Source organism: Myotis brandtii, unplaced genomic scaffold (assembly GCF_000412655.1).
Source record: "Myotis brandtii unplaced genomic scaffold, ASM41265v1 scaffold449, whole genome shotgun sequence".
In the NCBI taxonomy this organism is placed as follows: Eukaryota; Metazoa; Chordata; class Mammalia; order Chiroptera; family Vespertilionidae; genus Myotis; species Myotis brandtii.
The window spans coordinates 517,190-544,222 of record NW_005367171.1 but is presented as its reverse complement, the minus strand read 5'-3'; the positions used below and the strand labels follow the sequence as shown (position 1 = coordinate 544,222).

The 27,033-nt window shown below is 34.6% G+C and overlaps 1 protein-coding gene across 1 annotated transcript; it reads right to left on the bottom strand.

Moving 5' to 3' along the window:
• Nucleotides 1-1,206: 1,206 nt before the first annotated feature.
• Nucleotides 1,207-8,911, bottom strand: LUM (lumican). The gene is made up of 3 exons (XM_005874644.2): nucleotides 8,682-8,911; nucleotides 5,410-6,286; nucleotides 1,207-2,433 (listed from the first exon to the last, which is right to left on the bottom strand). The coding sequence occupies exons 2-3, from the start codon at nucleotides 6,263-6,265 to the stop codon at nucleotides 2,270-2,272; spliced, it is 1,020 nt and encodes a 339-aa protein (XP_005874706.1). The 5' UTR covers nucleotides 6,266-6,286; nucleotides 8,682-8,911; the 3' UTR covers nucleotides 1,207-2,269.
• Between the last annotated feature and the right edge of the window lie 18,122 nt (nucleotides 8,912-27,033).

Genomic DNA, 27,033 nt, shown 5'->3' with positions numbered 1-27,033 from the left:
TTATTATAGATTTATAATCTAGAGAGTAAGCAAGTTTCCTGAGTTCTGTGAGCTAGTCTATAAATAATCAAACATGAGGAGCAGGTGTTGGGAAACCTCTATTTTATAGCCAGTTGTTAGAAGTGCAGGACCTGGGGTTGTTACTGGCATCTGAAGAAAGGATACAGTCTTAATCTGTCAAATCTGACACTGTCTCCACAATGATAGTGTCAAAATTGAGTTGAATTGTAGGATACCCACTGGATGTCCAGAGAATTGTTTGGCGGTGGTGGGGAACCCCTCACTTCACGAATTAGAATTGGGATCTGGACACATAATGTAAGGTGTGTTTAAAACTCTTTGTAAGTAGAAGTTAGAAGCAGACAATTTACTTAGCAGTAAATTCTATTTAACATGAGTAATATAATGCAGATTAGAGATGTTTTTTGAATTTTGATCTAATACAGTAATGCACCACTTAGTGAGGATATGTTCTGGAAAATTCACCTTTAGGCAATATTGACATTGTGTGAACATTATAGAGTGCACTCACACAAACCTAGATGGTACAGCCTACTACACAACCTAGACTAATGGTATAGCCTACTGCTTCTAGGGTATACACCTGTACAGCAAATTATTGTATTGAAGACTTTAGGCAACTGTAATTCAATGGTAAGTATCTGTGTATTTAAACATAAAAAAGGAACAGTAAAAAGTATGGTGCAAAAGATAAACCGTGGTACACTTGTATGGGGCACTTACCATTAACGGAGTTTGTAGAACTGAAAGTTGCTCTGGGTGGGTCAGTGAATGAATGGTGAGTGGATGTGAAGCCCTAGGCCAGTGATGGCGAACCTTTTGAGCTCGGCATGTCAGCATTTTGAAAAACCCTAACTTAACTCTGGTGCCGTGTCATATATAGAAATTTTTTGATATTTGCAACCATAGTAAAACAAAGACTTATATTTTTGATATTTATTTTATATATTTAAATGCCATTTAACAAAGAAAAATCAACCAAAAAAATGAGTTCGTGTGTCACCTCTGACCCACGTGTCATAGGTTTGCCATCACTGCCCTAGGACACCACTGTATACTGCTATAGACTTTATTCACACTGTGCATTTAGGCTCCACTAAAGTTATAAAACAACATGAGATTAAATCAAGCACAAGAGAAAATATGCAAACAAGAGACATAAACAGGAGGTGTATGAGGCTGACATAACATGGTATTCTCCTTTACAGGGAACTTTTTTGTTTAATAAGTAAAAAATAATACATTCTAAAATAATGATAAGAAGTATAACATGATAAATACATAAACCAATAACCTATTTATCATAATTACCAAGTATGTACTATACATAATTGTGTGTCTATACTTTTATATGACTGGCATTGTGGTAGATTTGCTTACACAAACATCACCTCAAACACAGGAGTAATGTGTTCTGCTATGATGTTATAATGGCTATAACATCACTAGGCTATAGAACATTTTCAGCTCCATTATAATCTTATGAGACCATCATTGTATATGTGATCCATCATTCACTGAAATATCATTATATGGTACATGACTGTATTTTATATATGAGAGAGATGAATTTTATAAGAAGTCAAACACAGTGATGCCATTTGCTATGTTTTATTTTACTATTAGCTTGTTAAACATAACATGCAAATAATAAAAAAAAGAAACATACATAAGATTTTAAAGTGAAAAATAATTCCAGAAAGTTTTTCTAGGTAACTATATATATTCTTAATACTAACAATTCTGCTTTAAATGTATGTGGCTTCACGAATTTTTTTTAGTATTTCACAAAATCATTGGTCTCAAAATTTACCACCTGCTTTTCAGCTGAACAACTTTGAGCGTATTAAGATAATTTGATTAAAGACAGTAAACATCCATATTTATGTATTCCATACTTTTGGGCACATTAAGTTAACATTTAGAGATTATAAAACTCAGCTGACTTCCATGCAAACAGTAAAAGGCTTTGCACATCATTTGACAATGAGATGTAAAAAGCACTAAATTTACAATTAACGCATTGTTTGTTGTATATGTGTGAGCATGTGTCGTGCTTGTGATGAAATAGGCCTGCTTTTCATCTTTTCTTTGTAAAAAAGTAGTAAAATGTTTACAAAACATTTTCTCTCAGAATTTAAAATTCATGGAAGTAATAAACAACAACAAAAATGGACACTATGAAAACCAACACACAAAAATACAAGCATAAGATGTTGCTCCAGGATACACCTCAATATAATTGAAATTAATTATTAGTGATAGTGATTTCATTTGCTACACGTAGACATTCATACATATTAGGTGGCAGACTAGTTTGGGTGATATTACGGTTGCCATCCAAGCGCAAATGCTTGATCTTGGAGTAGGATAGTGGTCCCAGGATCTTACAGAAGCTCTTTACTTCAAGCTCTGGAAAATAAAGAATAAAAGATTTTAATAATATTTTCTTTTTTATTACATGGCTTAAAATAGTCATTAAAATTTTTACAAGTCCATAATAATATCTAATAGGATTTCTTCCCCCTCTGCCCCCTTTTTTAAAGTCATTTATTTGGTGTATATTTGAATTCGAAATTACTAACGAAATATTTCAGACTACCAAATGATACAAAAATATTTAGTAAAGTAACTATGGTGGGTCAGGATGGTCAATTAAATTTTTCAAAGAATGATATTTATTGTAAGTTCTTAGATTAGAAAGACTAAGTGCATAATACTATCTAAGAATTTTTAGAAATATTTAGACTGATGATATGTAAAATTGTGCTGTTGTATAAGCATCCTGAGCTTTTGCATCTGGAAATTTGAAGGGTTAACTAGATGACCTCTTAAGTGTTTTCCTGCTGGCACACATCATGACAGATTCAAAGCTCCAAGGCAAAATCCAAGTCATGGAATGACCACCATCTGAGCCACGTCCTTTCCTGTGGTTAGAAAGCTGCCACAAGAGAAAAACTGACTTAGTTTTTAATGGAAACAAAGATTGTTACTAGATTGCATGGTTTATGTGTGTACATAGAAGCTGTTTATGTTTGCTCAAGTCTATTTCAGATTAACCTTATCTAGTCCTTTGTCTTGATATTTTCTTTTATTCTCAAATTCTAATCAACAGTGACTTCAGTGGAAGCCCAAACACACTCTGCTTCTTACCTCTATGATACTGTCTTAAATAAGTCATTAGTCAAATTGCAGAGATCTTTGCTATGCTACCTTCCACTAAGGAAGTATGGAACAATGGGATAAAACATGGCCTTAGGCCTATATTAATTTTCTACCTTTGCCATTTACCAAATGGGTGACTTTGGAATATTGATGCGATCTTCTTGTTAGACATAATATATCCATCACACTGTGTTGCATGAATATTAAATCAATGAAGGTATGCAAAGCACCTCACAGAGGGTTAGCACATAATATATACTAAATAATTACTGGTACCCTTTAAATTTTGTGGGTTTTTCTCTTTCAAATTATGTCACCATAGAAAGGTCTGTGATTTAAGCTAGTGTCTTAGACTTGCAAGTCTGAAAGATGAGAAATAGTTTTGGCTATAGATTTTCTAATAGTAGAGAAACATAAAGGGGGTCTTTTATCTAAGAAAATGTAGACAATTGATATACATAAGTATTACATGGCACAATAAACTAAGTCAAAGAAATGCATGCAAAGACAAATGGCAACAATACCTGCAAGGTATACCTGGTATACCTAAATGTCCAGGTCAAGGAAGGAAGGGCGGACACTATTCATTTCCAAATGACCATATATGCTGGGCACTGTGGTCTCTATCTCAGCTTGGCACTGAGTGCCTGTCAGCATTTCATCCATAGACCACCTTTTCCATCTCCCACATTGACTCTTCCTTCTCTCACTCACATAATGAGGCCTTATTGTTACTCCTCCAAATTCTCCTGCATCTGTAGCTCTTCCCTTTCTTACTTCAGAGAATGAGGTGACCCTGCCCCTGATGCTAATCTCTACCCACCATGTCTAACAGAATTTCTTCAGCCCTCAAATCCTAAAACATCTTAAATCCCATTAGCATGTTGGCTAGTCTAAGTAGCCATACTCTTAACCACAAATGTTTATACTGTGGGATCCTATATTGCCAGATAGTGAGTTTTTTACTAGAAACAATTGTAAGGGTCCAGCTCTGATAGCTTGACTGTGTATTGTATGAGAAGCAAGTTTTCCAGATATAAGAAAAAGCATGTGGCATTTTAGAGTTGGCAATCATGGTCTCCTTCATGAGATCACCCTCACCACCTTAGGAGTTACAGGAAACTTGTAGAATTAGAAATTATCATGTTAATAAGGCACAGTGCAATTTTTCTAAAAGGAATATCAATATTTTCATCCAGTATGACAAGACAACTAACTTTCATGGCATAAAGATGCTCAATTTGAATAGATTATTTAGCAGATACAATTGTTTATGTGTGAATCAGTGTTTCCCACTTGATTTTTCTTTTAGCAAGTTTGTCCAAGACCATTGGTTTCTCTTCTGCCAAGCTCTGATAAAGAGAGAGGTGGGGGACGGTAAATGTACATTTCCCACCGAAATCTGTATTGCTCAAATTGAAAATGCCCCCAGAAGACAAGAAGAGGGCATAAATAGTCCAAGTGGATCAGGTCAAACTCCCACCCAGAAAATAAATGAAAAATAAACTATATCATCAAGAGAAAGGGAGGAGAAACTGTGGGAAAATCCAATGTGGTGGAGGGTTGTGTATAAGAAAAGGAGCTCTGTAATACTATTTTTAAAATGTTCCAAATCCTTATCATGTACCTTCCCTCCTTAATCTTCCTCACAGACTCATAAGAACATTGGGAAGCCACACACATCATAACAGAGATAACAGAGATAGATGATGGTCATGATTGCAGAATACCATGTTGAGTCCCAAGTAAAGATGTCAGAGAAGACCATGAGGATATCAGGGCTGCTCTGGGGATAAGCCGGAGGGAGGCTTGAAAGCCTCTGCTAGCCATGCCTCCTCGGCACTCATTTGTTCCCCCTTCAGCTAGATCTTGCCAAGAAATAAATGTAGGACACAAATCTACGTCATGGAGGAGGCAAATAGTAGATAAATATCAAGCAATGACACAGCAGGATTAATTAGCCCAGAATATTAAATTTGAAGAAATTAAGGATTAAATTCTATGATCCTTTTGGTTTCTTATCTGGACACTCGAAAGAAAGGCCAGATAATGGATAAATAACTAAGCTAGAATTTTCTATATTTGAATTAGATGGATATTTTATTGGCATTTTAATTATTTTTTTAAGTGGCGCCAGATGCAATCAATATTTGTGTTGCACAGCTTACATGTTTAAAAACATTCAGATACATCCATCAAACACAAGCACAGCTTTCTACTTACTTTCAAGTTGATTGACCTCCAGGTAATAGTTTTCAAGGTTTTCACTGACAGTGGGTATGTTTTTTAGCTTATTATAGGAGAGATCCAGCTCAAGCAGAGATGATACATTAAAAGAATTTCCAGGTATTCCACTATCGGCCAATTCATTATGAGATAAACGCAGATACTGCAGTCCCTTAAAACGCTTGAAATATTCATCAGGAATGTTGCTGATCTTATTGTTGTCTAAGTAGAGAGTTAGAAGAGATGTTGGGAGACCAGAAGGCAATTTGGTCAACTGATTGAAGCTCAAGTCAAGGTACTCAAGTGACTTAAGACCTTTAAAAGAAGCTGAAATGTCTTTCAGCTGATTGTGCTGAAGATGGATGAAGGTCAGGTTCACCAGTCCATCAAAAGAGCCGAGCTTTGTGATCTTGTTATGAGTAAGCTGCAGGTCCTCCAGAGATTTGGGAAGTGGGCCCACAGATTCTGTCAGGTTGTTGTAATTTATATGCAGCTTCTTCAGTTGTTTCAGTTTAGAGAAAATTCCTTTTAATTTAGAACTTTCTAGATGGTTATGATCTAGAATGAGCCACTGTAGATCGGTTACATTTTCAAAGGCCTTTTCATCAATATGGTTAATCTGGTTGTGCCTCAGGTAAAGGTACTTGATTCCAGGAGGCACCATTGGCACACTTTTCAATTTCAGCTCATCACAGTACATGGCCGATGGATAGCTTGCAGGGCAGTTACATTCTGGGGCGCAGTTTGGAGATAATTGCCCATACATCGATAGGGGAAAATCATAATCATCATAGTAATGGCCGCTGGCACCACTGATTAGTGCTAATAGCAGAGTAAATGCACCGAGATTCATTTTTGGCGAATGCTTTGAATCCTAAATAAAGTGGAAACATATAATAAAATAGTACACTTTAAGTAAGTGAATGAATATTCAATTTACAATGTTAAATTTATTAGAAAGATGTGTATTTTATTGTTTTGGGGTTTTTTTTTTTATGAATCTAAGGATGTCTTTTTAATTTTTATTTAAGCATGAGGTTTAAGATGTATGTGTACAACTTGTGAGGAGGTGAACAATTTAGGCTTAGATTGCATACACACGCGCCCCCTACTGGGCAAGCCAGGCCTAACCTATCCAGACAATCTCTCCAGGTCCTTCCTTAATTCAATGATTTCCTGTAAGAGGTGTCTGGGTAGTGCCCATTGACCACCATGCTAAAACACTCTCGCAGAACATCCTTCAAAACCACAAAAAATGAAAATTAGGAGACAATTGTAAACTGTACCTTTTACCCTAGCATTCAACATCATTAAAATGTCTCATTAAGAAGACCCTTACTGGGAACATGAGCAACCTGTGGTTTTGCTGGAAGGAAAGCTGTTCTTAACTTGTGTGGCCAGAGATGGAGGGTGGCAAGGTGGAGGGATATGGGAGGGGGGAGTACATTCCTTTAAAAATGTCTGGTTATTGTTGTTGGTTCTGAGGGAAGGTAACAGAATTCTTAGTAGGGTGTGCATGGATATTATTTCAACTTTTGTTTAGCATTCCAGACTTTCAGGCACATTACAAAACTGTAATTCTGAAATTAATACTTAGTATATAAGTTTTAGTAAAACTAATGTTTATTAATCAGAAAAATGTCACAAGTTCTAAAGATTTTTAAACCTAGAAAGTGATCCAACTTAATAGAAAAAAAGATATTCTTTTCCAAGTTTTGAATTAAAGTTTTCCTTTCTGTCAATGACTCACAAGTTCTCTACCTTCTTCATGCCAAAATTTAAGAAGGCATGGTTCACTTATTTGGCTATTAGTGCTCTTTCAGAGTGGAAGTGGGAGTGATCTGGGCATTGAGCAAAGTCTGTATTTTACAGTGGCATTAGGAGCCATGGAAGAATGGATAAAATTGAGAATATAAATTAAAACAATATGTAAGAATGATCTAGTAAGAACATGTTTCCAAGGTGAGGCTCAATAAAGTATATTTTAATTGTTTGGAGAATACAAGGTCAGAAATTTAGGTAAAGGACAATAGCATACAAGAGTTGGACTTTCCTAGAATGAAAGCTATGGCTGAGGAGAAGTTGGTAACTCTGAGAGGGAAATCCTTAATGTGAAGCACCATCTACATGCCATAGGCAATAGATCTTCCTGTGAGAAGTATGGTATAAGCTTTTGGATCTAGGGAGTTTGGGATAAGTAGGATTTTTAGTATTAGGAAGTTTAAACACCTTTGCTTTAACGTGGAATTACAAGGCACTTTATTTTAGCAGATGAAACACTAAAAAAAGGTGTTAGAAACACTGATAGCTAACACGATGTAATTTGTAACTAGATTTTTAACTAACTTATTCCCCAAGAAAATGATGGATTCATTTAATTTAGTTGACAAGACTTGGCAATGAGCATAATTAATATTGCAATATAAGGTACAGTATGTTAATGTTGTAAAGATTTGTCTTGCTTTATTAATAAGCTTTGAGTTTATTTTATTTCAGTATACACTAAAATAGACATGGTAACTATAATGGATTGAATAGCAATGAAAAACATGCTTTCATATTTTTTGGCAGAATGAATCCAAAGAGAGTTTGTAGCTGTATAAGGACTCCACTATGAAGCAAAAGTGCACTTTATTTACTTTCCTCCCAGTTTTGGCAAATACCTGTGGTTATGGAGGAAATGCTTTTAAAAAAAATGTTTCCCAGAATTTCTTCAAAACATATCCATTTAAAAACATACATCCAAAAAACATCTTTAAAATTAACAAAATAGAAATAAGTAATCCAAAAGAGGGTCTATGTCCTTAAGCTCACATTTTATCACAACATAAAATATTTATGGCAAATTGTAACAAACGATAGCAATATGTATGTGGCAAAAATATTTTTAATACTGCTTAACATGACCTTTCTTTGCTGCAAAATTCATTGTAAAAATACTAACATATATAACTCATTAGCATAAAATAACAAATATTTTCATTGCCATACATTTTTACTGTCTCGTTTAAATAGTGTCTCATTCCAACCCTGAAACTTTTTATAACTTCCTTTGTCAAGCAACACAGCATATATTGTAAAAACTTTCTCTTAAATCCATAAGTCATGGAAAACATATTAAGAAAAGTGTGAGAGTAAATGCTCAGAAGTATGGATTTGCTGTTGAATAGCAATTGGCAAAGTTGCTCTAGAACTTTTTCTGTTCCTGTTACAATAAACACTGTCCCGAACAGCCAGCGTCCCCAGTGCTATAGTTAAACAGCACTTACCTTACAGTCTTGACTGCTTTCGTTAATTCTTAAAGCAGATGCAGTATGAACAAGAATCCACCAATATATGCTGTAAACTCTGTCAGGGCGGAACTGGCTGCCAGATTCTTAGTGATACAAGAGCTGAAGGGGGGAGACCCAGCCCAGTCACGCCAGTCTCTGAATGGAGTTATGTCATTGTGGGATCCTGTGGTGTGGCATGTGAATGCTCTGCTCTCTAATGAAGTGCAGGTGGACTGGTGAGCAAGGACAGCCCAGTACATTCCCTATGGAATGGGAGAGCGATACATGCTTCACTAGCCCAAATGTCATAGCTTTTCACCAAAACCTGAGTCCTGCTGCAAGGGAGGCAATCTAGAGTGAAAACATTTTTCTTACAAAGCTCTTCACTTCTGTAAGCTGTGGCAAAAATTAAATGTGATTCTCTCAGCCAACTGTCATGTTCATCTAAAGGTCTCATAAAACATAAACAGAATAATTTCAGGAAAATGCAAATGAGCAGACTCAGAGGAATTGAATTCTTTTTGCTTATTACTCCTGAAATCTATATTGATTTATTAGGACTAACAATTTTTGGCCAGGAGAGTAACTTACATTAGTTTCTGAAATATAAAAGTGCATTATTTACAGCCTGATACAAATGATAGATATCAACCTCTCCAGCTTCTAATATTAAGGAGACATGCTTTATGCTTTTCAGGTCTGGAACCAATCGGCAATGTTCTGCCTGTTTCTCATTTTGTGGATTTAATTTAGGAATTCATCCAAAATCTTACTTAGGGATAGTATTCTATAGCTTACTGCCAAAAAGCATAAAAGAGATAAAAATGTATACTAAAATATCACAGAGCAATGATCTTTCACTCTGTCACTGAATGCTTGGATATACTTTTCAAAACTAAAAATTATGCAACGTTGTAATCTCTCAAAGGCCTGGTTTGATATATCTTTTGTTGTCAGTTTCTGATGCATGCTTATAGATCTACTCATTTGCTTGTCTATTTCATTTTGTGATTGTATCAGCTGTATGTATAGGAGTTTTTTTCCTCCAAAATTTTCATTTATTCAGGTTTATGGGAACTCTTAGAAATAGATATTTTAATATAAGTTGTCATATTGTAAGAATTTTCCCTTTAAAATAATTTAAATATCTCATTTTTAACTATGAAACCTATAAAAAACTATTTAATTTTCATTACCACTAATGTTTTTGCCTGAAAAATTAAAATTGGGGTAAATGCCTTATTTTTGTCATAGAATCATTAGAAAAGAAATAACAATTTTCTTGAAAGTAACATAGAATGGTGAGGTGATATATAGTATATTTTATAATTATATTAGGAAAGTTATAGGAAGACATTAGTTTTATAATATAGAAAATGAAGAAATCAAGAAAAAAGACAAAATGATTAATCACATAATTAAGAGGCTCAGTTTAAGAGGATAGTTAAAACAATTCTGAACATTAACTTTGAGTTTGTCAAATTATATAATCTGAATTTTTCTTTAAAACATTCTAGCTATCTACTCCTAGGACTTTTCTTTAAAGAGCAATAACATTTTTTTTCTAAAATTTAAGCTTTAAAATCCATATAAGTATTATTAACACATTTTCAGCAATGGAGACTCAGAAATTCTAAATAATTTGCTAAACGTCAACTACCAAGTAAATGGAAAAACAAAATCATCAACATTTTCAATTGTTGGGAAGAGGGTGACAGGACAGAGCTGAGACAAGATAGTTAATATAATCAGTTTGAAATATTTTATAGGCGATATTAATGTCAGTTGAGAAAGCCCTGAAATATTAACTAGGAAATCGTTTTTAAGTGGCAAAAATTAACTAAGCAGCAGTTTCTTTCCTTTTTGTTTAATTTTTAATTGATTTTTTAGAGAGAGAGAAAGGGAAAGGGAGAGAGAGAGACATGGATGTGAGTGTGAAACATTGATCTGCTGCCTCCTGCACACCCCCTAACTGGGATCAAGCCAAAATCTGGGCATGTGCCCTGACTGAGAATTGAACAGCATGGGACAACACTCAACCAAGTAAGTACCACACAGGCCAGGGCTACTTTCTTTATGTGTATAACACACACACACACACACACACACACACACACACACACACACAGCCACCTCTACATTTTAGACCTCTGGGTGACATATGAGCTTTCCATCCTGGTACATGGGGAGTCAGATCATTTGTGGTAATGAAAGTGAGAGGTTTTATCAATAACCATTTTTAAATGATTGAGTTGCTCCTTAGCTCACCAACTGGATTCCCTCTGTTACCTGAGACCAGCAGGGATGATGAGCACCATTATGATGACTTTACCCCCCTCATTCTGAGTCCTACCCTGGACTTGTCAGACCCCCTGGCCCACCACAACGTGACTGTTTCATTTGCCATAACCATGTTGATGCAGATACTGCCTGTCCCAGGCTAGCTAGTGAACTCTGAAAAGTCAGTCCTGGAATAGGAAACAATAGAACCCAGATTTTGTGGAAAGATACAGATTAGAAACTTTCTGAAGCAACCTGCCAGGAGTAAAACGAAAAAAATGAAAGTAACTTGATAGGTTAGGTGTTTTCATTTTAAAAAATGCAGGAAAAGACACCATGTGTATAATGCAATTGGTACAAGTCCTGGCATGATATAAGGGATTGATACATTGAAATGCTTAATGTCTTATAGGTGTTATTGGTTATTATTCATTGATTTATAGAACCACAGATTTGAAATAAATCTCAAAGATTATCTAATCGATGGGTATTAAACAAATTCTGAGACAGGTCTTTTTATTCTCATGTGAAAAACTAAAGTTAACGTGTTACCAGTAATCCATCCAAACTGTGGCATTGTTCTGCATTTTGGCTAAATGGATGGCAATCCATGTTTCCCTGCACTCTGTATACAGTGATATGTGACTGCACCCACATAAGTAAAGTCCTCCGAGAGCATAGAACATGATGAAATAGAATGACAATTCCCTATTATTAGAGGAGAAAGTTCCATTTTCATTATCTTATATATTGGGGTTACAAACTCAACTTTTTCTTATTACAAATTACATAAAAGTAGTTTGATTTAGCACATTTGCAAAATACAGGGGAAAAGAAGAAAATAAAAATTTTAGCACATTTAGAGAATACTTACAGGAAAAACATTAAAACAAATACTCTAGCCCAAAGATAACAATGTTTCTGTGTTTTTTATTATGGTGTGAGTACGTATACATACAAACTTACAGACACTTTGGTTATCACAATAATATTAAGATATTATGTTTATGGTTTTGTATCCTTTTCCACATAACAACTAGCTGTGGATACTTTTATATATCATTAAATATTATTCACTGATGTCATTGTTAATCCTATATAATAAAAGCCCAGTGACTGAAGGGCAGAATGACCAGAACTACCAGTTGACCAGTTGCTATGACGTGCACTGACAACCAGAGGGCAGACACTCAAGGCAGGAGTTGCCCCCTGGTGGTCAGTGTGTTCCTACAGTGGGACGGCTGATCAGGATGAGCAGTCACTCAGAGGGCAGGATGAGCGGCACTCCCACAGCAGGCCGATCCCCTCAGGCCACGCCCCCCTACCAATGCACACATCCCGTGCACTGGGCCTCTACTTAGTAGATGAAACTCAATTATATAGATGTACCATATGTAGTGTTTATTTTTTAATATTAAAATGAACAATTGCTTTCTCTTATAATTTGTAAACCACTATCATATACAATAGAATTTTATTCTTCAAATTAGTTATAACTAATTTGTATACTCTGCTTTTGTCAATAGACATTTTAAATGAAAATACCATTTTAATAGTGGTTTGTATTTTCAAATCAGACAATAAAGAGTGGATTAGAATTTTTTCTCTCCTCACATCAATCTTAGTACCATTCTTAATTTCAGCATTTCTTATGAGCCATGAAACTAGCTTTCATCCTCATAGTCCTTATGCTAATATGGATGTATATTTTAAAACTCATTCTATAATTGATTCCATTTCTCCTGGAATATATTTTCAGAATTATCAATAATAGGTTTTATTTTACTATTTCATTCATTCATTTGCATTATAAAAATAATATACATGAATGGCATAACACACTGACATATTTAACAGGATATAAGGTAAAAATAACTTGTACTCAACTGAATTTCCAATCCCAATCCTTAAAAGTTATCATTGGCCCTAACTGGTTTGGCTCAGTGGATAGAGCGTCAGCCTGTGGACTGAAGGGTCCCAGGTTGGATTCTGATCAAGGGCATGTACCTTGGTTTCGGGCACATCCCCAGTGGGGGGTCTGCAGGAGGCAGCTGATCGATATTTCTCTCTCATCGATGTTCCTAATTCTCTATTCCTCTCCCTTTCTCTCTGTAAAAAAAATCAATAAAATATATATATTTTTTAAAAAGTTATCATTGTTTAGATTTTATTACTTCAGAAATTTCAGACATTTCTATATATATAACAGAATTTCATCTCTCTCGCTCTCTTTTGTCCTATATATCTTGCACTTTTCACCTAAAATATTTATCTTGTCTTATTAATACATATGACTTTGTATTATGTTTTATATGGCTACTAAATACCCTAGTGTATGACTGTATCAAAAATTATGTCTTTGCTCAATGTTGAGTGTTTCATTCAGTAGTTCAATGTTAGTGTTTTGTTTTGATTACTTCATTGTTATGAAGAACAATGCTTTAGTGAGCAAATTTTGTGCACCAGTGCATTATATAGCTTAAGGACAATCCCAAAAGTAGAATTTCTGGAAAAATGTATGTGCAAATTTTAAAACGATGCCATTTTTGCCTAATCGCCTCCACAATGTTCTCCTGATTATCACTCCCATCAATGGTATATGAAAATATATTTTCACCAGCCATTCATGAAGTTTAGATAGTTCAAGCTTTAAGTTTCTGTGACCTCATTGTTTTAGTTTTATTTCTTAAATAATATCTGGTAGTGCCAGTTCCCCTTCTTTATTCCTTGCTTTCAGTTTGTGGGATCGTAAATGAGATGATTCTGGCTGAAGTCCTAGACCCCAACTCATTTTTTTCCCCTTCTCCCTTATGCTGTAGACATTTGCGACTTTACCCCAGCCTTCAACTACGCCAAGACAGTTCCCACTTCCGGACCTTTACCAGCTGTTCTCGCTGCTGAAATGTTCTTCCCACAAAACAGCACTTCTCACGGAACACTTTATATTCTTAACATTATTGATATTTTAAGGACCCCAAGAATATATGCAGGGTACACCTATCAGTATTTACCACAGTGAAAATTAAAACTAAGATATACTTTAAGTAATTCATTAAGATAACAATAATGAATCTCATGTGTTAATGTATATACCTTTTATGAAGAATACCTATATTTTCCAAAAAAATACTTAATGAGAAGAGTGGAATTATTTTCTATTTTTACAAATCTATTTACTAAATGACTTAATATAAGAGAGCTGAATTCTTATAGCTGTTTCTTTTTTAATATATTTTTATTTATTTCACAGAAGAAGGGAGAGGGAAAGAGAGATAGAAACATAAATTATGAGAATCATTGATCAGCTGCCTCCTGCATGCCTCCCACTGGTGATCAAGCCTGCAACTTGGGCATGTGCCCTGACCAGGCAAGGAACGTGACCTCCTGGTTCATAGGTCTCAATCACTGACAGACTGGCCGGGCTTTAGCTGCTTCTTTATTCAATCTGTTGAGAGATGTTGCTATGTTGGTGCATATGAAGAAAATCTCATCTTACACAGAAATTCAAAATAATGAAATCTTGCCATTTGTGACAACATGGATGGACCTAGAGGGTACTTTGCTAAGTGAAATAAGTCAGAAAAAGAAAGAAAAAAACAAAATGATTTCATTTATATGCAGAGTCTAAAAAAACCCCCAGCAAAACAAATTAACAAACAAAACAGAAACAGACTCATAGATACAGAAAACAAACTGATGGTTGCTAGAGAGAGGTGAGGGAGAAAGGATGGACAAAAAGGTAAAGGAAAATAAGAGTTACAAACTTCCAGCTATAAAATAAATATGACACAGGTAGATAGGGTACAGAACAGAGAATATAGCCAATAATATCACAATAGCTTTGCACAGCGACAGATATTGGTCAGATCATAAAGGATAAAATGTCTAATCACAATATTGTATATCTGAAACTAAGATATTATATGCCAACGATACTTAAAATTTTTAAAGAAGTATATAAATAGCTTTTTAACGGTCATTTCAAATACTTTTTTTTAATACAACATCAAACCTTAAAAACTGATAGTTTTTTAAGGTTAGTTGTAAAATGTGGAACTTAAAATAATATTATGAAACATTTTCCTACTCTAGTTTCTAAAATTCTAATTTTTTGCTTGAAAGTTAGAATTTTGTCAAATATTGTTAGTTGTTTTCCTTAAAGTAAAAGATGCACTTTGTATTTTGAGAATATATTTGTCAAATACCCTAATCTGACAAACCATAGTTTGTATGTTTTAATTAAAAATATTATTCCATTAAACAAACTAGCTAGTCATCTATAGACTTGTCCATTTTTAAGATAAAAGTATAATTATATAGATGTGATATTAACTGTCTTCAGTCTTCATATTTTGGATAAATATTTTTATTTTTATGAGTTAGTGAATCATTAGAAAGAGACTCACTATGATTTTTTTTTTTCTGACTTCATCTAGTAACATTTAGTAATGCTAGCTCAGTCTCTCTTTTTTGGTATATACTTCTCAGTCCATATAATATAGTTGATCCAGTAAAATTCTCAGTGGTTTTTTCAGCTCTGGGTTGAAAAGATACAAGAAACAATTTTATTACTTTACAATTGGTCACTTCTACAATTAAAATTTAGTTCATTTTTTTAATTCTGAATGCTTGGTCTCAAAATGCTGCAATAACTCAATTAACACCATAAAACTATTTGAAATATTCTTTGCATAAGACAAAACAAATTATGAGATTAATATTTATAAAACCAAGGAATATGTGGCTATATCATATTCTGTTGCCTATTTCCATTTTCATTCACTTTCTTTGGATTAAATTCCCCCTTCCTTTGACTTAGAGAACTCTCTAATATCTGATTTTGTGCAGTGCAGCTATGGTTGAGAAAGTCTCCAAACCTCCTTTGTTTATGACCATGATCCATCTTTAAATATAAGAAAGTATATTATAATTTTTAATTTTTTCATAAACTAAAACATTACTTTCAAAATAGTAATAATTTTATAGAAAATTTAGAAACATTTTTGAAAAAAAATCTTTCAATTATTGCAAAATAAGATCAGAAAGTATAATTACTTTTTTCTGCTTATTTGTGTAAAAGGAAGAAATTTGAGAATTTCAAAATAAGGAATGATTGGGCAATAACTAGGTTATAAAAAATAATAGCTGACACAAACAAGGATAGACAGCAGGAACACAGTATTGTTACTGAGAACAAACAATTAATCTCTAAAACGACTCTGCTATAATGAAGTTTAGAAAGGACAAGAATACACAAGCAGGTATTCTATCGGCCATCAGAATGATGACATCATCACATGTCATGTAACCTCTGAAAAACTCTGCTTTTCCTTTCTGAGATAATTAAAGTAAAAATACAAATAACACCATTTAAAAAAATATATATATATATATGTTTTTATTGATTTCATAGAAAGGAAGAGAGAGAGAAAGATAGAAACATCAATGATGAGAGAAAATTATCGATTAGCTGCCTCCTGCATTCCCGCTACTGGGATTTGAGCCTGCAATCCAGACATGTGCCCTGACCTGGAATCAAACCATGACCTCTTGGCTCATGGGTTGACACTGAATGACTGAAAAACACTGGCAAGGCCTGCTACTATTATTGTTATTGAGAACTTCTCTGTAGAAAACATTTATTTGAAAATTTTACCCATGACAAAATTCAAAGAAAACTGTCATTTAAGTTTATGAGTCTTCAGGATAACACCATTAAAATCGCCAAAATATGATAAAGGCAGCTTACAAAAGAAGACAAATTTCACATATAAATTTCAGTACAAGAATTCTAAATAAAATGATAGCAGGTATATTTCTCTATAATTAAAATAATAATGTGATCAAATGTATTAAATATTAATAAGTGCATTGTAATGATAAAATTCAAATAACACCCAAAATTCAAGGATGGCTTAATATTAAGAAACCTTATGATATAATATACATTAAGATCAAAACCACACTGTCATTGAAAAATTATCATAATTAATATATTAAAATTCAATCAATGTTTCTTTTTTGATATACTTATTTATTTTTATTGAATTTATTGGGGTGACTGGTTACTAAAATTATATAGGTTTCAGGTGTACAATTTTATAAGTTAAAGTTAGTTGTACATGTGTACACTTTTATAATATATCATGACTATATTGACTTGAAACCTTTATAGTTTTATTAACCAATATTACCCCAATAAATGTAATAAAAAATTAAAAAGTAAGTTTTTAAATATTTTTCTTCAGGTCTAGTTTTCTTTAGATTATTTTGTCTCAGTCAATGAACTAACTAGAGCTAGAAGAAACATTTCAATGATGGGCAAGTCTGATGTGTGTTTTAATTATGTTGGCAGGATAGGCAAGAAAGAATTAAATTTCCTGTTATTTTTTTTTTGACAGCAGGTGAAGCATAAGTAATTTTCCCAAGACACCATAGTTTTGTTTCAAAGTTCAAAGTTCAAACTTAAAAATTTTCTCTGATATTTCCTCTAAAGTTCTTATAACAGACATGCTTCACATTAAATATGTGAAGCATGTCAACCAGATGTTAAAGCTTTATATAAGTCTGGAATCATGCAAAGTTATGCATATTTAATTGGACTTAAGTGTTGTGAAGTAGTGAAACCAGAACCAATAGGGTCCATACTACCTGGCGCTCCCAGAGTCAATAAGTCAAGACAAAGATGAATCCTTGAGGTGCTTTTATTCAGATGCCCAAGATCCGAGAGAGCAGCAGGTATTTTTAACCTGAAAAAATCACTTTAACATAGGGTTGGAGAGTGGGAGAAAATCTAAAACTATGTGAGTTCCCAGGGTCTTTTTTCTATCACTGTCCTCATAAAGATTAGGCCCCAGACATTTGTCTCCCTTCAGGCATGTCATGTCCTTTATCTGCTTCCAAAATATATCTTCTTTCTAAGTGATAGAGCCACCTGGACTTCAAGGTCAGTTATCTTTATGACTCTGTTTTTCTTCTACAACAAGTCCTCCATAGTTTCCCAGGGTCTGTAAGAAAAATTTCTTATCTCTAGTTACTATAGTAAATAGATATGAATCAACTGTGATTCTATTCTTATTGTGTACCTTTCCTCTATCAATAGGAAGAAGTATAATATTCATTTAAAATATAAACATGAAAAGTACACCAAGATTGTACTGTACCAGTTAAAAATAAGAAAGTGATGACATCAAGCCTTTTGCCTTCTATTTCATAATGATCTGTGTGTGCATGTATGTGTGAATGTGTGTGTGTGTGTGTGTGTGTGTGTTTACCAAATATATGCTAGCACTTGAGTGCTCTATAACGTATCTGCTGTGTGATCTTGGGCAATTCTCTTTCTCAGTTTATCTTGAAGTAGGTATGATCATGGTGCCTATCTCATAAAGATTTATTAATGAACTTAAATGAGTCAATGTATCTAAAACTCCTAGAATAAGTCCTTGCATTCAGTAAACACTCAATAAATGTTAGTTATTGTACTGTTAGGTCTACCACTTTCAGCAAGTATGAAAGATAAGGACATGGAAGGTTAGCAACTTATAGGAGCAGCAAATGTCCAGAGATGGGAATTTTTGCTTCTGTCTCTTCTGTTGTCTGCTCTACAACTAACTCTATGTATATAAACACTGCAAACCTCATTTCCACATTTGTAAAATAGGGTCAATTGTGTTCATCATGGTGAAGGTAGGAGGATTAAATAAATTGATACATTGAACCACTTAGAACATTGTAAGCATATAGAGATTTATTTTTGTATGCTCAAACATATGAAACTAGATTTATTGTTCATAAATGCTTAATATTTATACTACTATTTACATCAAACAACATGAAAAAACAAATATAAATTACAGGTTATAACTATTATGAAATAAAATAATGGATTACAGTGAAAGAGTACATAAGCATAGGAAAAACGGGGAAAGCCTCCCTGTTGGATAAACTGATATTTAAACTTTGTTGGAAAGGGTGAAGAAGTGGAAAAAGTGTTCAAAGCAGAGATTTCAGAATTTTTGAATGACTGGTAGGTGGTAAAATTTTGGTGTATAAGTGGCATTCAAATTGTAATTGGACACATAATGATGATCAATGCAGGTAGGTCATAATAGTCTACTCTGTGCATTTTGATTTTCATTCAAGTGCTTTGGGATGCTAGTGATTGTTAAGTAATAGAAGGATAAAAGGAAGCAGAAAGTTCAAAAGAGGTGCAATCACATTAGTTCAGGCAAGAAACTAAGTTGGTGCATTGAACTAGAGAGGTTGCAGTGGAAATAGATAATACTTGGTACATACAATACTATATAATAAAAGGCAAATATGCAAATAGACCGAATGGTGGAACAACCAAACAACTGAATAACCGGTCGCTATGATATGCACTGACCACCAGGGGGCACGTGTGGAACATGGTGGGCATCGATTCAGGCAAGAAACTAAGTTGGTGCATTGAACTAGAGAGGTTGCAGTGGAAATAGATAATACTTGGTACATACAATACTATATAATAAAAGGCAAATATGCAAATAGACCGAATGGTGGAACAACCAAACAACTGAATAACCAGTCGCTATGATATGCACTGACCACCAGGGGGCACATGTGGAACATGGTGGGCATCGGAAGCAGGTGGCAGAGCACGGAACATGGCAGGCATTGGCAGCGGCGGGATGGTGCAACAAGTGGGTGGGGGCACCAGACCTATTCCCCAACAGGCAATTCAAATGAAGATCAATACAAAACTATAAAATAAATGTAAGACAGCTTTAAAATTCTGATTTGCCCCTTAAACAAAAAACACATAATTCATCATCAGTCCACACATAAATGTCTATAAAAATTTTGGCACCATATAGCACAAGAGACTAGACGCTGTCCTCAAGAAGCACAAAGGCTTGGTGGAAAAGGTGCAAAAAATAAAAATAAAAAATAAAAAAAAAAGATGCAGTTCTGATTTTGTGTGGCAACTTCTACAGAAGGAATGAGATACTGTTTCATGGGGCAGCAGCATCAGATATACTGAAGAAGGTTTTACATTAAGAAATGAAGGATGACCTTGTAAGCCAAGAATAGTTTACACAATTCCAGAAAGAGGGAAAGCTTTTAAAAGGTACAGAGGGATGGAGGAGCCTTTATAGGGGAACCAACTCGCTCCCATGGCTAAGTACATTTATAGATAGGCTGCAGATATAGTCAAAGTTCAAAATAAATCCCTTTTCCTTCTGATTAACTTTATGATGGTTGATGGTTCAGAACACATTATTTTTCAAGGAGTTCATTTAATTGAAGATTTAAACTATGTGTAAATAACATATAAGATTAAAAATATCTTGGGATTACAAATGAAAATTTTTCTAGGAGGCATATCCTCATCAAAATGATAAAGTTTTGAAGACTTATATAATCCTAAAGTGTTTTTAGTAGCAAAGTCATTTAGCATGTTTTACAAATGACATAATGTTGACTCATTATGAAATTGGTTCCACTAAAAATAAACTGACTCTACAGCAAATGGTGTGAGTATTCATTATTTTAGTGTTGAAAACCTTGGTCCTGAAATTTAATATGTACCTTTCATTACAAATATCCTTCTTCAATTATATTTGCAAGGAAATGGTTGACCTGTAAGAAATGTAGTTAATACACTTTCAGATGATACACATTTTCCAAAGTTATATGGTTTCTTCTAAGTATCAGAAGGAAATTTCAGAAAATAGCACTGGGGTTTTAAAATACAAGTTGTAGTTGACTTATTCATAAACCACAAAGATGTCTTATGATAATTACTTCAATATTGAAAACTCTCGTGTGTTTCTAAGTTTCCCTTCTGCAGAATATATATGTTTGGATACTCACCCGCACCTATTATATTCCAACCCACACCCAATTTCTTCCTTTGTATAGCAATGAAATTACCATGGCATCAGTGGAAGTACTTCTAAGTTTTCAAGAAGAAAATGGGCAGGTACATTATAGTGATTTTGGCAGTTAATTATTGGTCTAAATATTGGTTTCAATATATATTTTTAAAAGCCATGTATTTTGTGTCCTCTAGTTAGAGTTGGCGAAAACTCAAATTTTGGAGAGCATTATGCTAAGTGAAATAAGCCAGTCAGAAAGACAAGTATCATATGATCTCATTCATATGTGGAATCTAAGGAACAAAATAAACTAACAAATAAAATAGAAACAGACTCACAGATAGAAAACAGTCTGACAGCTGCCAGAGGGAACAGGGGGTTGTGGGGCTGGGTGAAAAGGGTGAAGGGATTAAGCAAAACCCCCCACAAAAACCCAACAATTTAATGATACAGACAACATTATGGTGATTACCAGAGGAAAGGGGGGTGGGAGGAGGTAGATGAGGGTATAAGGGAGATAAATGGTGACAGAAAGAGACTTGACTTTGTGTGAACACAAACTTTGTGTGAGCACAATACAATATGCAGATGATGTACCATAGAATTGTACACCTGAAACCTATATTATTTTATTAACCTATATAAAAAGGTGTCTCTGCCTTTTTATAAATGAAAAATTTGTGACTCCAATGGAGGAAGTTCAAGGTTAAACAGAAGGTTCTCACAAGAGAAGCAGAGATGTGTTCAGCAGGACCTGCTTCCTGCCTATCAATTCGGTCCACAGATAGTGCAAATTTGAGGAAAGATGTTAAAAATCTCAGGGTCACCCCGGCCAGCTAGCCCAGTTGGTTGGATTGTCATCCCCATGCACCAAAAAAGGTTGCCAGTTTAATTCCTAGTCAGGGCACATACCTAAGTTGTGGTTCGATCCCAGTTGGGGTACATATGGGAGGCAGCCGATTGATGTTTCTCTCTCTGTATCTCTTCCCCTTCATCTCTCTCTAAAAAAAATAATACACATATCCTCTGGTGAGGATTTAAAAACAAAACTCAGGGTCTTCAGGAATATTCTTATTGGTCATAAATGGACTCAGGAAAGTCTGAAAGTGAGCTAGTCCAGAGTATTTATTTATTTTAGGTTAGTTGAAAATTAATGAACTATATTCAGATGTACAAGAAAATTTGGAATATTTATTTTTTCATTTTTAAAAATCTCTCTTTCACCAACAGTGGATGGAAGGAATTTGAATTTACTAATTGTCATTTTGTTAGATTTCTCTATTTAAACAGTCTCTTTCAATTTACATGATCCTTTTAGCTTCCAGAGTTTAATTCCCTCACCATTATCTTCTACAAGATGGAACCTGGGTTGGGGGACATATATCTTCCTGGTGTCAGGGGACTGAGGTAAGGAAGGAGTGGCTAGTGATACCTGTAATTTGGTTCTTTTGTTCATTTTGGTATCTTCTTGATTAATCCCTGTGACTTCTGAGTTTGTGGCCTCTTATCTCTGGGGTGGTCATGTACCGATCAATCCTCAATAAGGAAGGGGGAGAAAGGACCTAGATGAGTTTCAGTATTAGTCTCCTATCACAGCTGTAACAAATTGCCACAAATTTAGTGGCTTAAAACAACAAAAATTCATTATATTTCTGTTCTGGAGCTCAGAAACCCAAAATGAGTTTCACTGGATTGAAATCAAGGAGTCAGCAGAGCTGCATACCTTCGGAAGCTCTAAGGGCCAATTCATTCCCTTGCCTCTTCCAGGTTCTAGAGATGCCTGAGTTTCTTGTCTCTTCAGCCCACCATCTTCAAAGCCAGCAATGGCCAGGTGGGTGTTTCCAACATCATATCACATCACTCTGACACTGACACTTCTGCTTCCTTCTCCCACTTTTAAGGACCCTGTGATTACATTAGTTCCACCCAGATAAGTTAGGATATCTCCCTGTTTTAATGTCAGCTTTTGCACCCTTAAGTCCATCAGCTACCTTAACTCCTCATTGCCACCAAATCTAACACATTTACAATTTCTGGCAATGAAAAAGTGGACATCTTTGAGAAGCCACTAGTCTGCCTACAATAGTTTCCAAAACTGTTTTTGTCGAACTATAGGCTCATGGAAATAAAATCTCCAAATGTGTGTTTGATTAGAAGAAACTCTGCTCTTTAGATCTATGATTTCTAATATGTCTGATAACAATTTTTCAAAAATCAATTATAGCTATACCACATGGTATCTTTTCATTTATACTCTAACATTAGAGAGTTAGACTTTCTACTTTTAAGCTTTTAGGATCCAGTTAGGAAGGTGAATTGAGATACGATCATTAGTAGAATAATTAAGTTGTTACATCACCAAATTGTGAACTCAATACTCCTTTGGGAGGCAGGGAAAATAAACTTATAATGACTTTATTCTGTGTCTGGTTAATGGCTTTTCTGGGAAAAGTCTTTGGAGTAACTTACAAAGTACACTGAGAAATTTGCTTGTGGCTATGTGGGTTGCTCTTCCCAGAAGTGATGTGAACTAGTCCAGGCAACCAAGAGAGGGAAGGCATGAGAGCCGAAGTCTACATTATTTCTCTGGACACCATGATCATGACTCAGAGTGGAATCCTTAAATGATTCATAATCTCATTTTGCCACTTTGGAAAAAAATTAAAAGATGAATCTCTAAGTAGAAAAACAGTTGTGCTGTTGTGCTGGATCATGGATCACAACCACTGAAAACCCTTCCCCAACTGTCTAACGTAATTTTGTCCATGAACATCACAAGGATCCTTATTAACACTGACTCCCCCTGTCCACCTTTTCCTGCCTGCTTCTCAATTATATTTCCCTTTACTGCCCCTTCAATCACTTTGTGACAAATGCAAGCATGTGTTATTTTTCTATTACACATGTGTATGTGTGTCCATTTGTTTAGCGCTTAGAACATATGCTGTCCACACAGATGGTGGCTTAAAAGAACAAGGAAGTAAACAAAAGAAGGGAGTGTCTGATATTTTTAGATTTACTAGTTCAATTTATTAGGATTTTCGCTTACTTCCACTATGGCATAAAGAATACTCTTATAGTATATATTTGGGAAACATTCCTTTGGAAAAAAAGGCAACGTATTATTTAAATATAGTTAACATGTGGTTTAATTTGAGCCCTACGCCTCCCTTCCTCAATGCCAACTATCACTTTTGCACTAAGAATATTACAAAACGTGGAAAGGAAAAAGTGACACTGAGAAAGGAGTCAGGGTTCAAATATGAATGAATTTTCCAGGTCTCCCAGTCCCATCAATACACAAATCTTTTTGATTGAATTGGTGAAAGATGTCCAAGATTCTGTGTTTGAAGACTGTGACTCTAATGTTCCAGGTCTAATCAGGTTTCTTTAAACACATCCAATTGTATACGCAGGGCTCCATAAGTAGTTTATTTTAATGCCTTGTTTCTTAAAGGAGTCTTTTATGGTCATGATGCTCAGATAAATTCACTAGTTTACCATACTTGACAAAGATAATAATGATTACTAACATTTTAGTGATTTACAATATAGAAGCCCTTTCAATTTGACCTGATCCTTATTAAAACCAAGGGAAATACAAACTATTAAGCCTGTGTTAAAGATGAAGAAATTCTGGCCTCAGAAACAGAACCTCTGCTTCCATATTCCATGACTTCCCAGCTCTACCATTCTTGAAATAAGCAATATTGTCTCTCATGTTTTCCATATCCCTTTCCACCACCCCCAGCTCACCTCAGATTCTTCTGTCTTATATAGCACTTATAAGTCCTTGGGCTTTGCTCTCAGCATGTTCCCTACCAGTCTCAGTGAATTACTCTTTTGTTCCTATCATAGCACCTATTACAATTAGCCTTTTTAAAATTTATTTTGTTACTTTTTGTATGTGTGTGTGCATATATATCCACCAACAATGACAAGCATGCTTGCTTTTTATGTTGTTGTTATAATTGTAGTGCCTCCAACAATGTTCTTTACAGGGTAGGAGGTTTTTAAAAATATATTTTTATTGATTTCAGTGAGGAAGGGAGAGGGAGAGAGAGATAGAAACATCAATGATGAGAGAGAATCATCAAGGCTGCCTCCTGCACATTCCCTACTGGGGACTGAGCCTCTAACCTGGGCATGTGCCCCAACCTGGAATTGAACCGTGACCTCCTGGTTCATAGGTCAATGCGCAACCACTGAGACACTCCGGTCAGGCCAAAAGTTCATAATTTATACTTGCATTGGTATAATAGTATGCATTTGCATCAGCCTTACCTACCTAACAATGAAGCAAATTAAAGTTAAATCATTGAAGCAATTAGCTCCTTTGAAATAAAGGTTCCTTTTAGTTTTGGTATCATAATTTTACACAGCTTGCTATCAAAATAGTGTCTCAGAAAGAGATCATTTCTAATTCTTAATAATGAATAATTCTTAAATGCTAATGGAAGAATCATTATTTTATTGAATTGTATTGTAAGTATGATCTATGTCTCTATCTTATTTATTACTCTTATCCCAAGCAAGAATAAAGTGAAGAATTTGCCTGTTAAGCTTATGTGAGCATTTTGGATGAAACCTTAAAAACTTTTAATTTAATTTTCACAGTGTGGAAATTATAGTAGTTTTCTGAAATGACATTATACTTTCTGATTCAAATTTGAGAAAAGATATAACACAAAATTAAAATTATATAGTCTACAAATTCTATCACATTTCCAAATAATGTGATAAACATAATGTATTTTTCAAGCACATCTCCCTTCATTTCCATGCCCATACAGTATTTATTTTGAAGAAAATAATCTGGAAGAAATCATTACTTCATCTAAAAAAAATACTGTTTTTCAATAGATGGACAGTCTGATATGACCAAAGAAAGCTTTTCAGACATTATGCTTAGGGTAAACATAGCCAAACCCAAAACAAACCCTTGCTCAGTCTGCTAAAAGGAATTTTTTAAGTGACTGTTTTTAAACTTCATTAACTCTAATTTTCCATTTCACCAGTAACAATACTTTACAGTTCTGAAGACTGTGTCTGTGCTAAGGTATCTGTCTTGCCCACCAGCATTTACAGAACCCAGTACTACAGATGTGATTTTCCCTCATTTGCTTGCTAAAAATAATGTGGTGTTTACCACAACTGCAGTTTTCTGGGTTCAGAATCCAACCTAGAGAATGTCATTTGGTTTTCTAATTTGGTCCAGCTGTAGAAATGTAACAATTTTTCTTTCTTTCTCTTCCTTTTATCTTCCCCCTCCCCCACACTCTCTCTTCCTCCCTCCCTTCCTTTTTTCTTTCTTTGCTTCCTTTTTTCCTTCCTTCCTTCTTCATTCATATTCTTTCTCTCATCAGTCATTCTTTGGACACTCATGGCAAAATGAAAGTAACTTTGTGATAAACAGTGATTTTCAATATCAGAATTGCTACTAGCACACACTGGTCTCATAATCCGATATCTGTGGAAATTTACAAGGAGTGATGAAGACTTTACTAAATGTACTAATCTTGTGTCACCTTGAACATATTTTTTCCCTTTAATATCCAAGTTACTCCTTCAGATTCCTCTTGCAGAACACAAGTTACAAATCATCTCTATTAGCTGGACTTTTTCCAAACACTCCAAATTAAGGAAAAGGAGATACATAAAAGTAGCTAGTTTGCACAGTTTTGAACAATAATTCAGAACTTGAGTAGTTAGTTGTGTGGGTACTTATTGAGACTAACCAACCGTTCTTCTTTGATCAGGCATTCACTTATGCACTTAAACATTTGTTCAGTAAAAATATATTGAATGCCCAAATATGTGTCTGGAATTAACCTATGTTCTTGGCATATAGGAACAAACAAGACAGATGAGTTTACCTATTTGGAGTGGAAAAGATAATAAACAAGAAAATGAGATCATCTTAGAAAATAATCTAAGTATTATGAAAAAGAAAAGAAGTAACTGGGATGGGAAATACACATTGCTCCATAAATCATGGTCTTGGGAATGGCATTGGAGCATAGACCGAGGTGTCCCAGACAATAGGAATAGAAAGTATAAATGTCCTGAGGTAGGACAAGCATAAATCATGGTCTTGGGAATGGCATTGGAGCATAGATCGAGGTGTCCCAGACATGGCATGTTAGTGCTGAGCATTGGACAAGGAATTGTACAGCTTTATAGATTGTGTTATTGTAGAAGTGGGCATT

Excerpts from the sequence above, each read along its gene's own strand:
- LUM (XM_005874644.2), bottom strand. The coding sequence starts at position 6,265 with ATGAATCTCGGTGCATTTACTCTGCTATTAGCACTAATCAGTGGTGCC. Across the intron at positions 2,434-5,409 it reads GGAGGTCAATCAACTTGAAA|AGCTTGAAGTAAAGAGCTTC; the intron begins GTAAGTAGAAAG and ends TTTATTTTCCAG.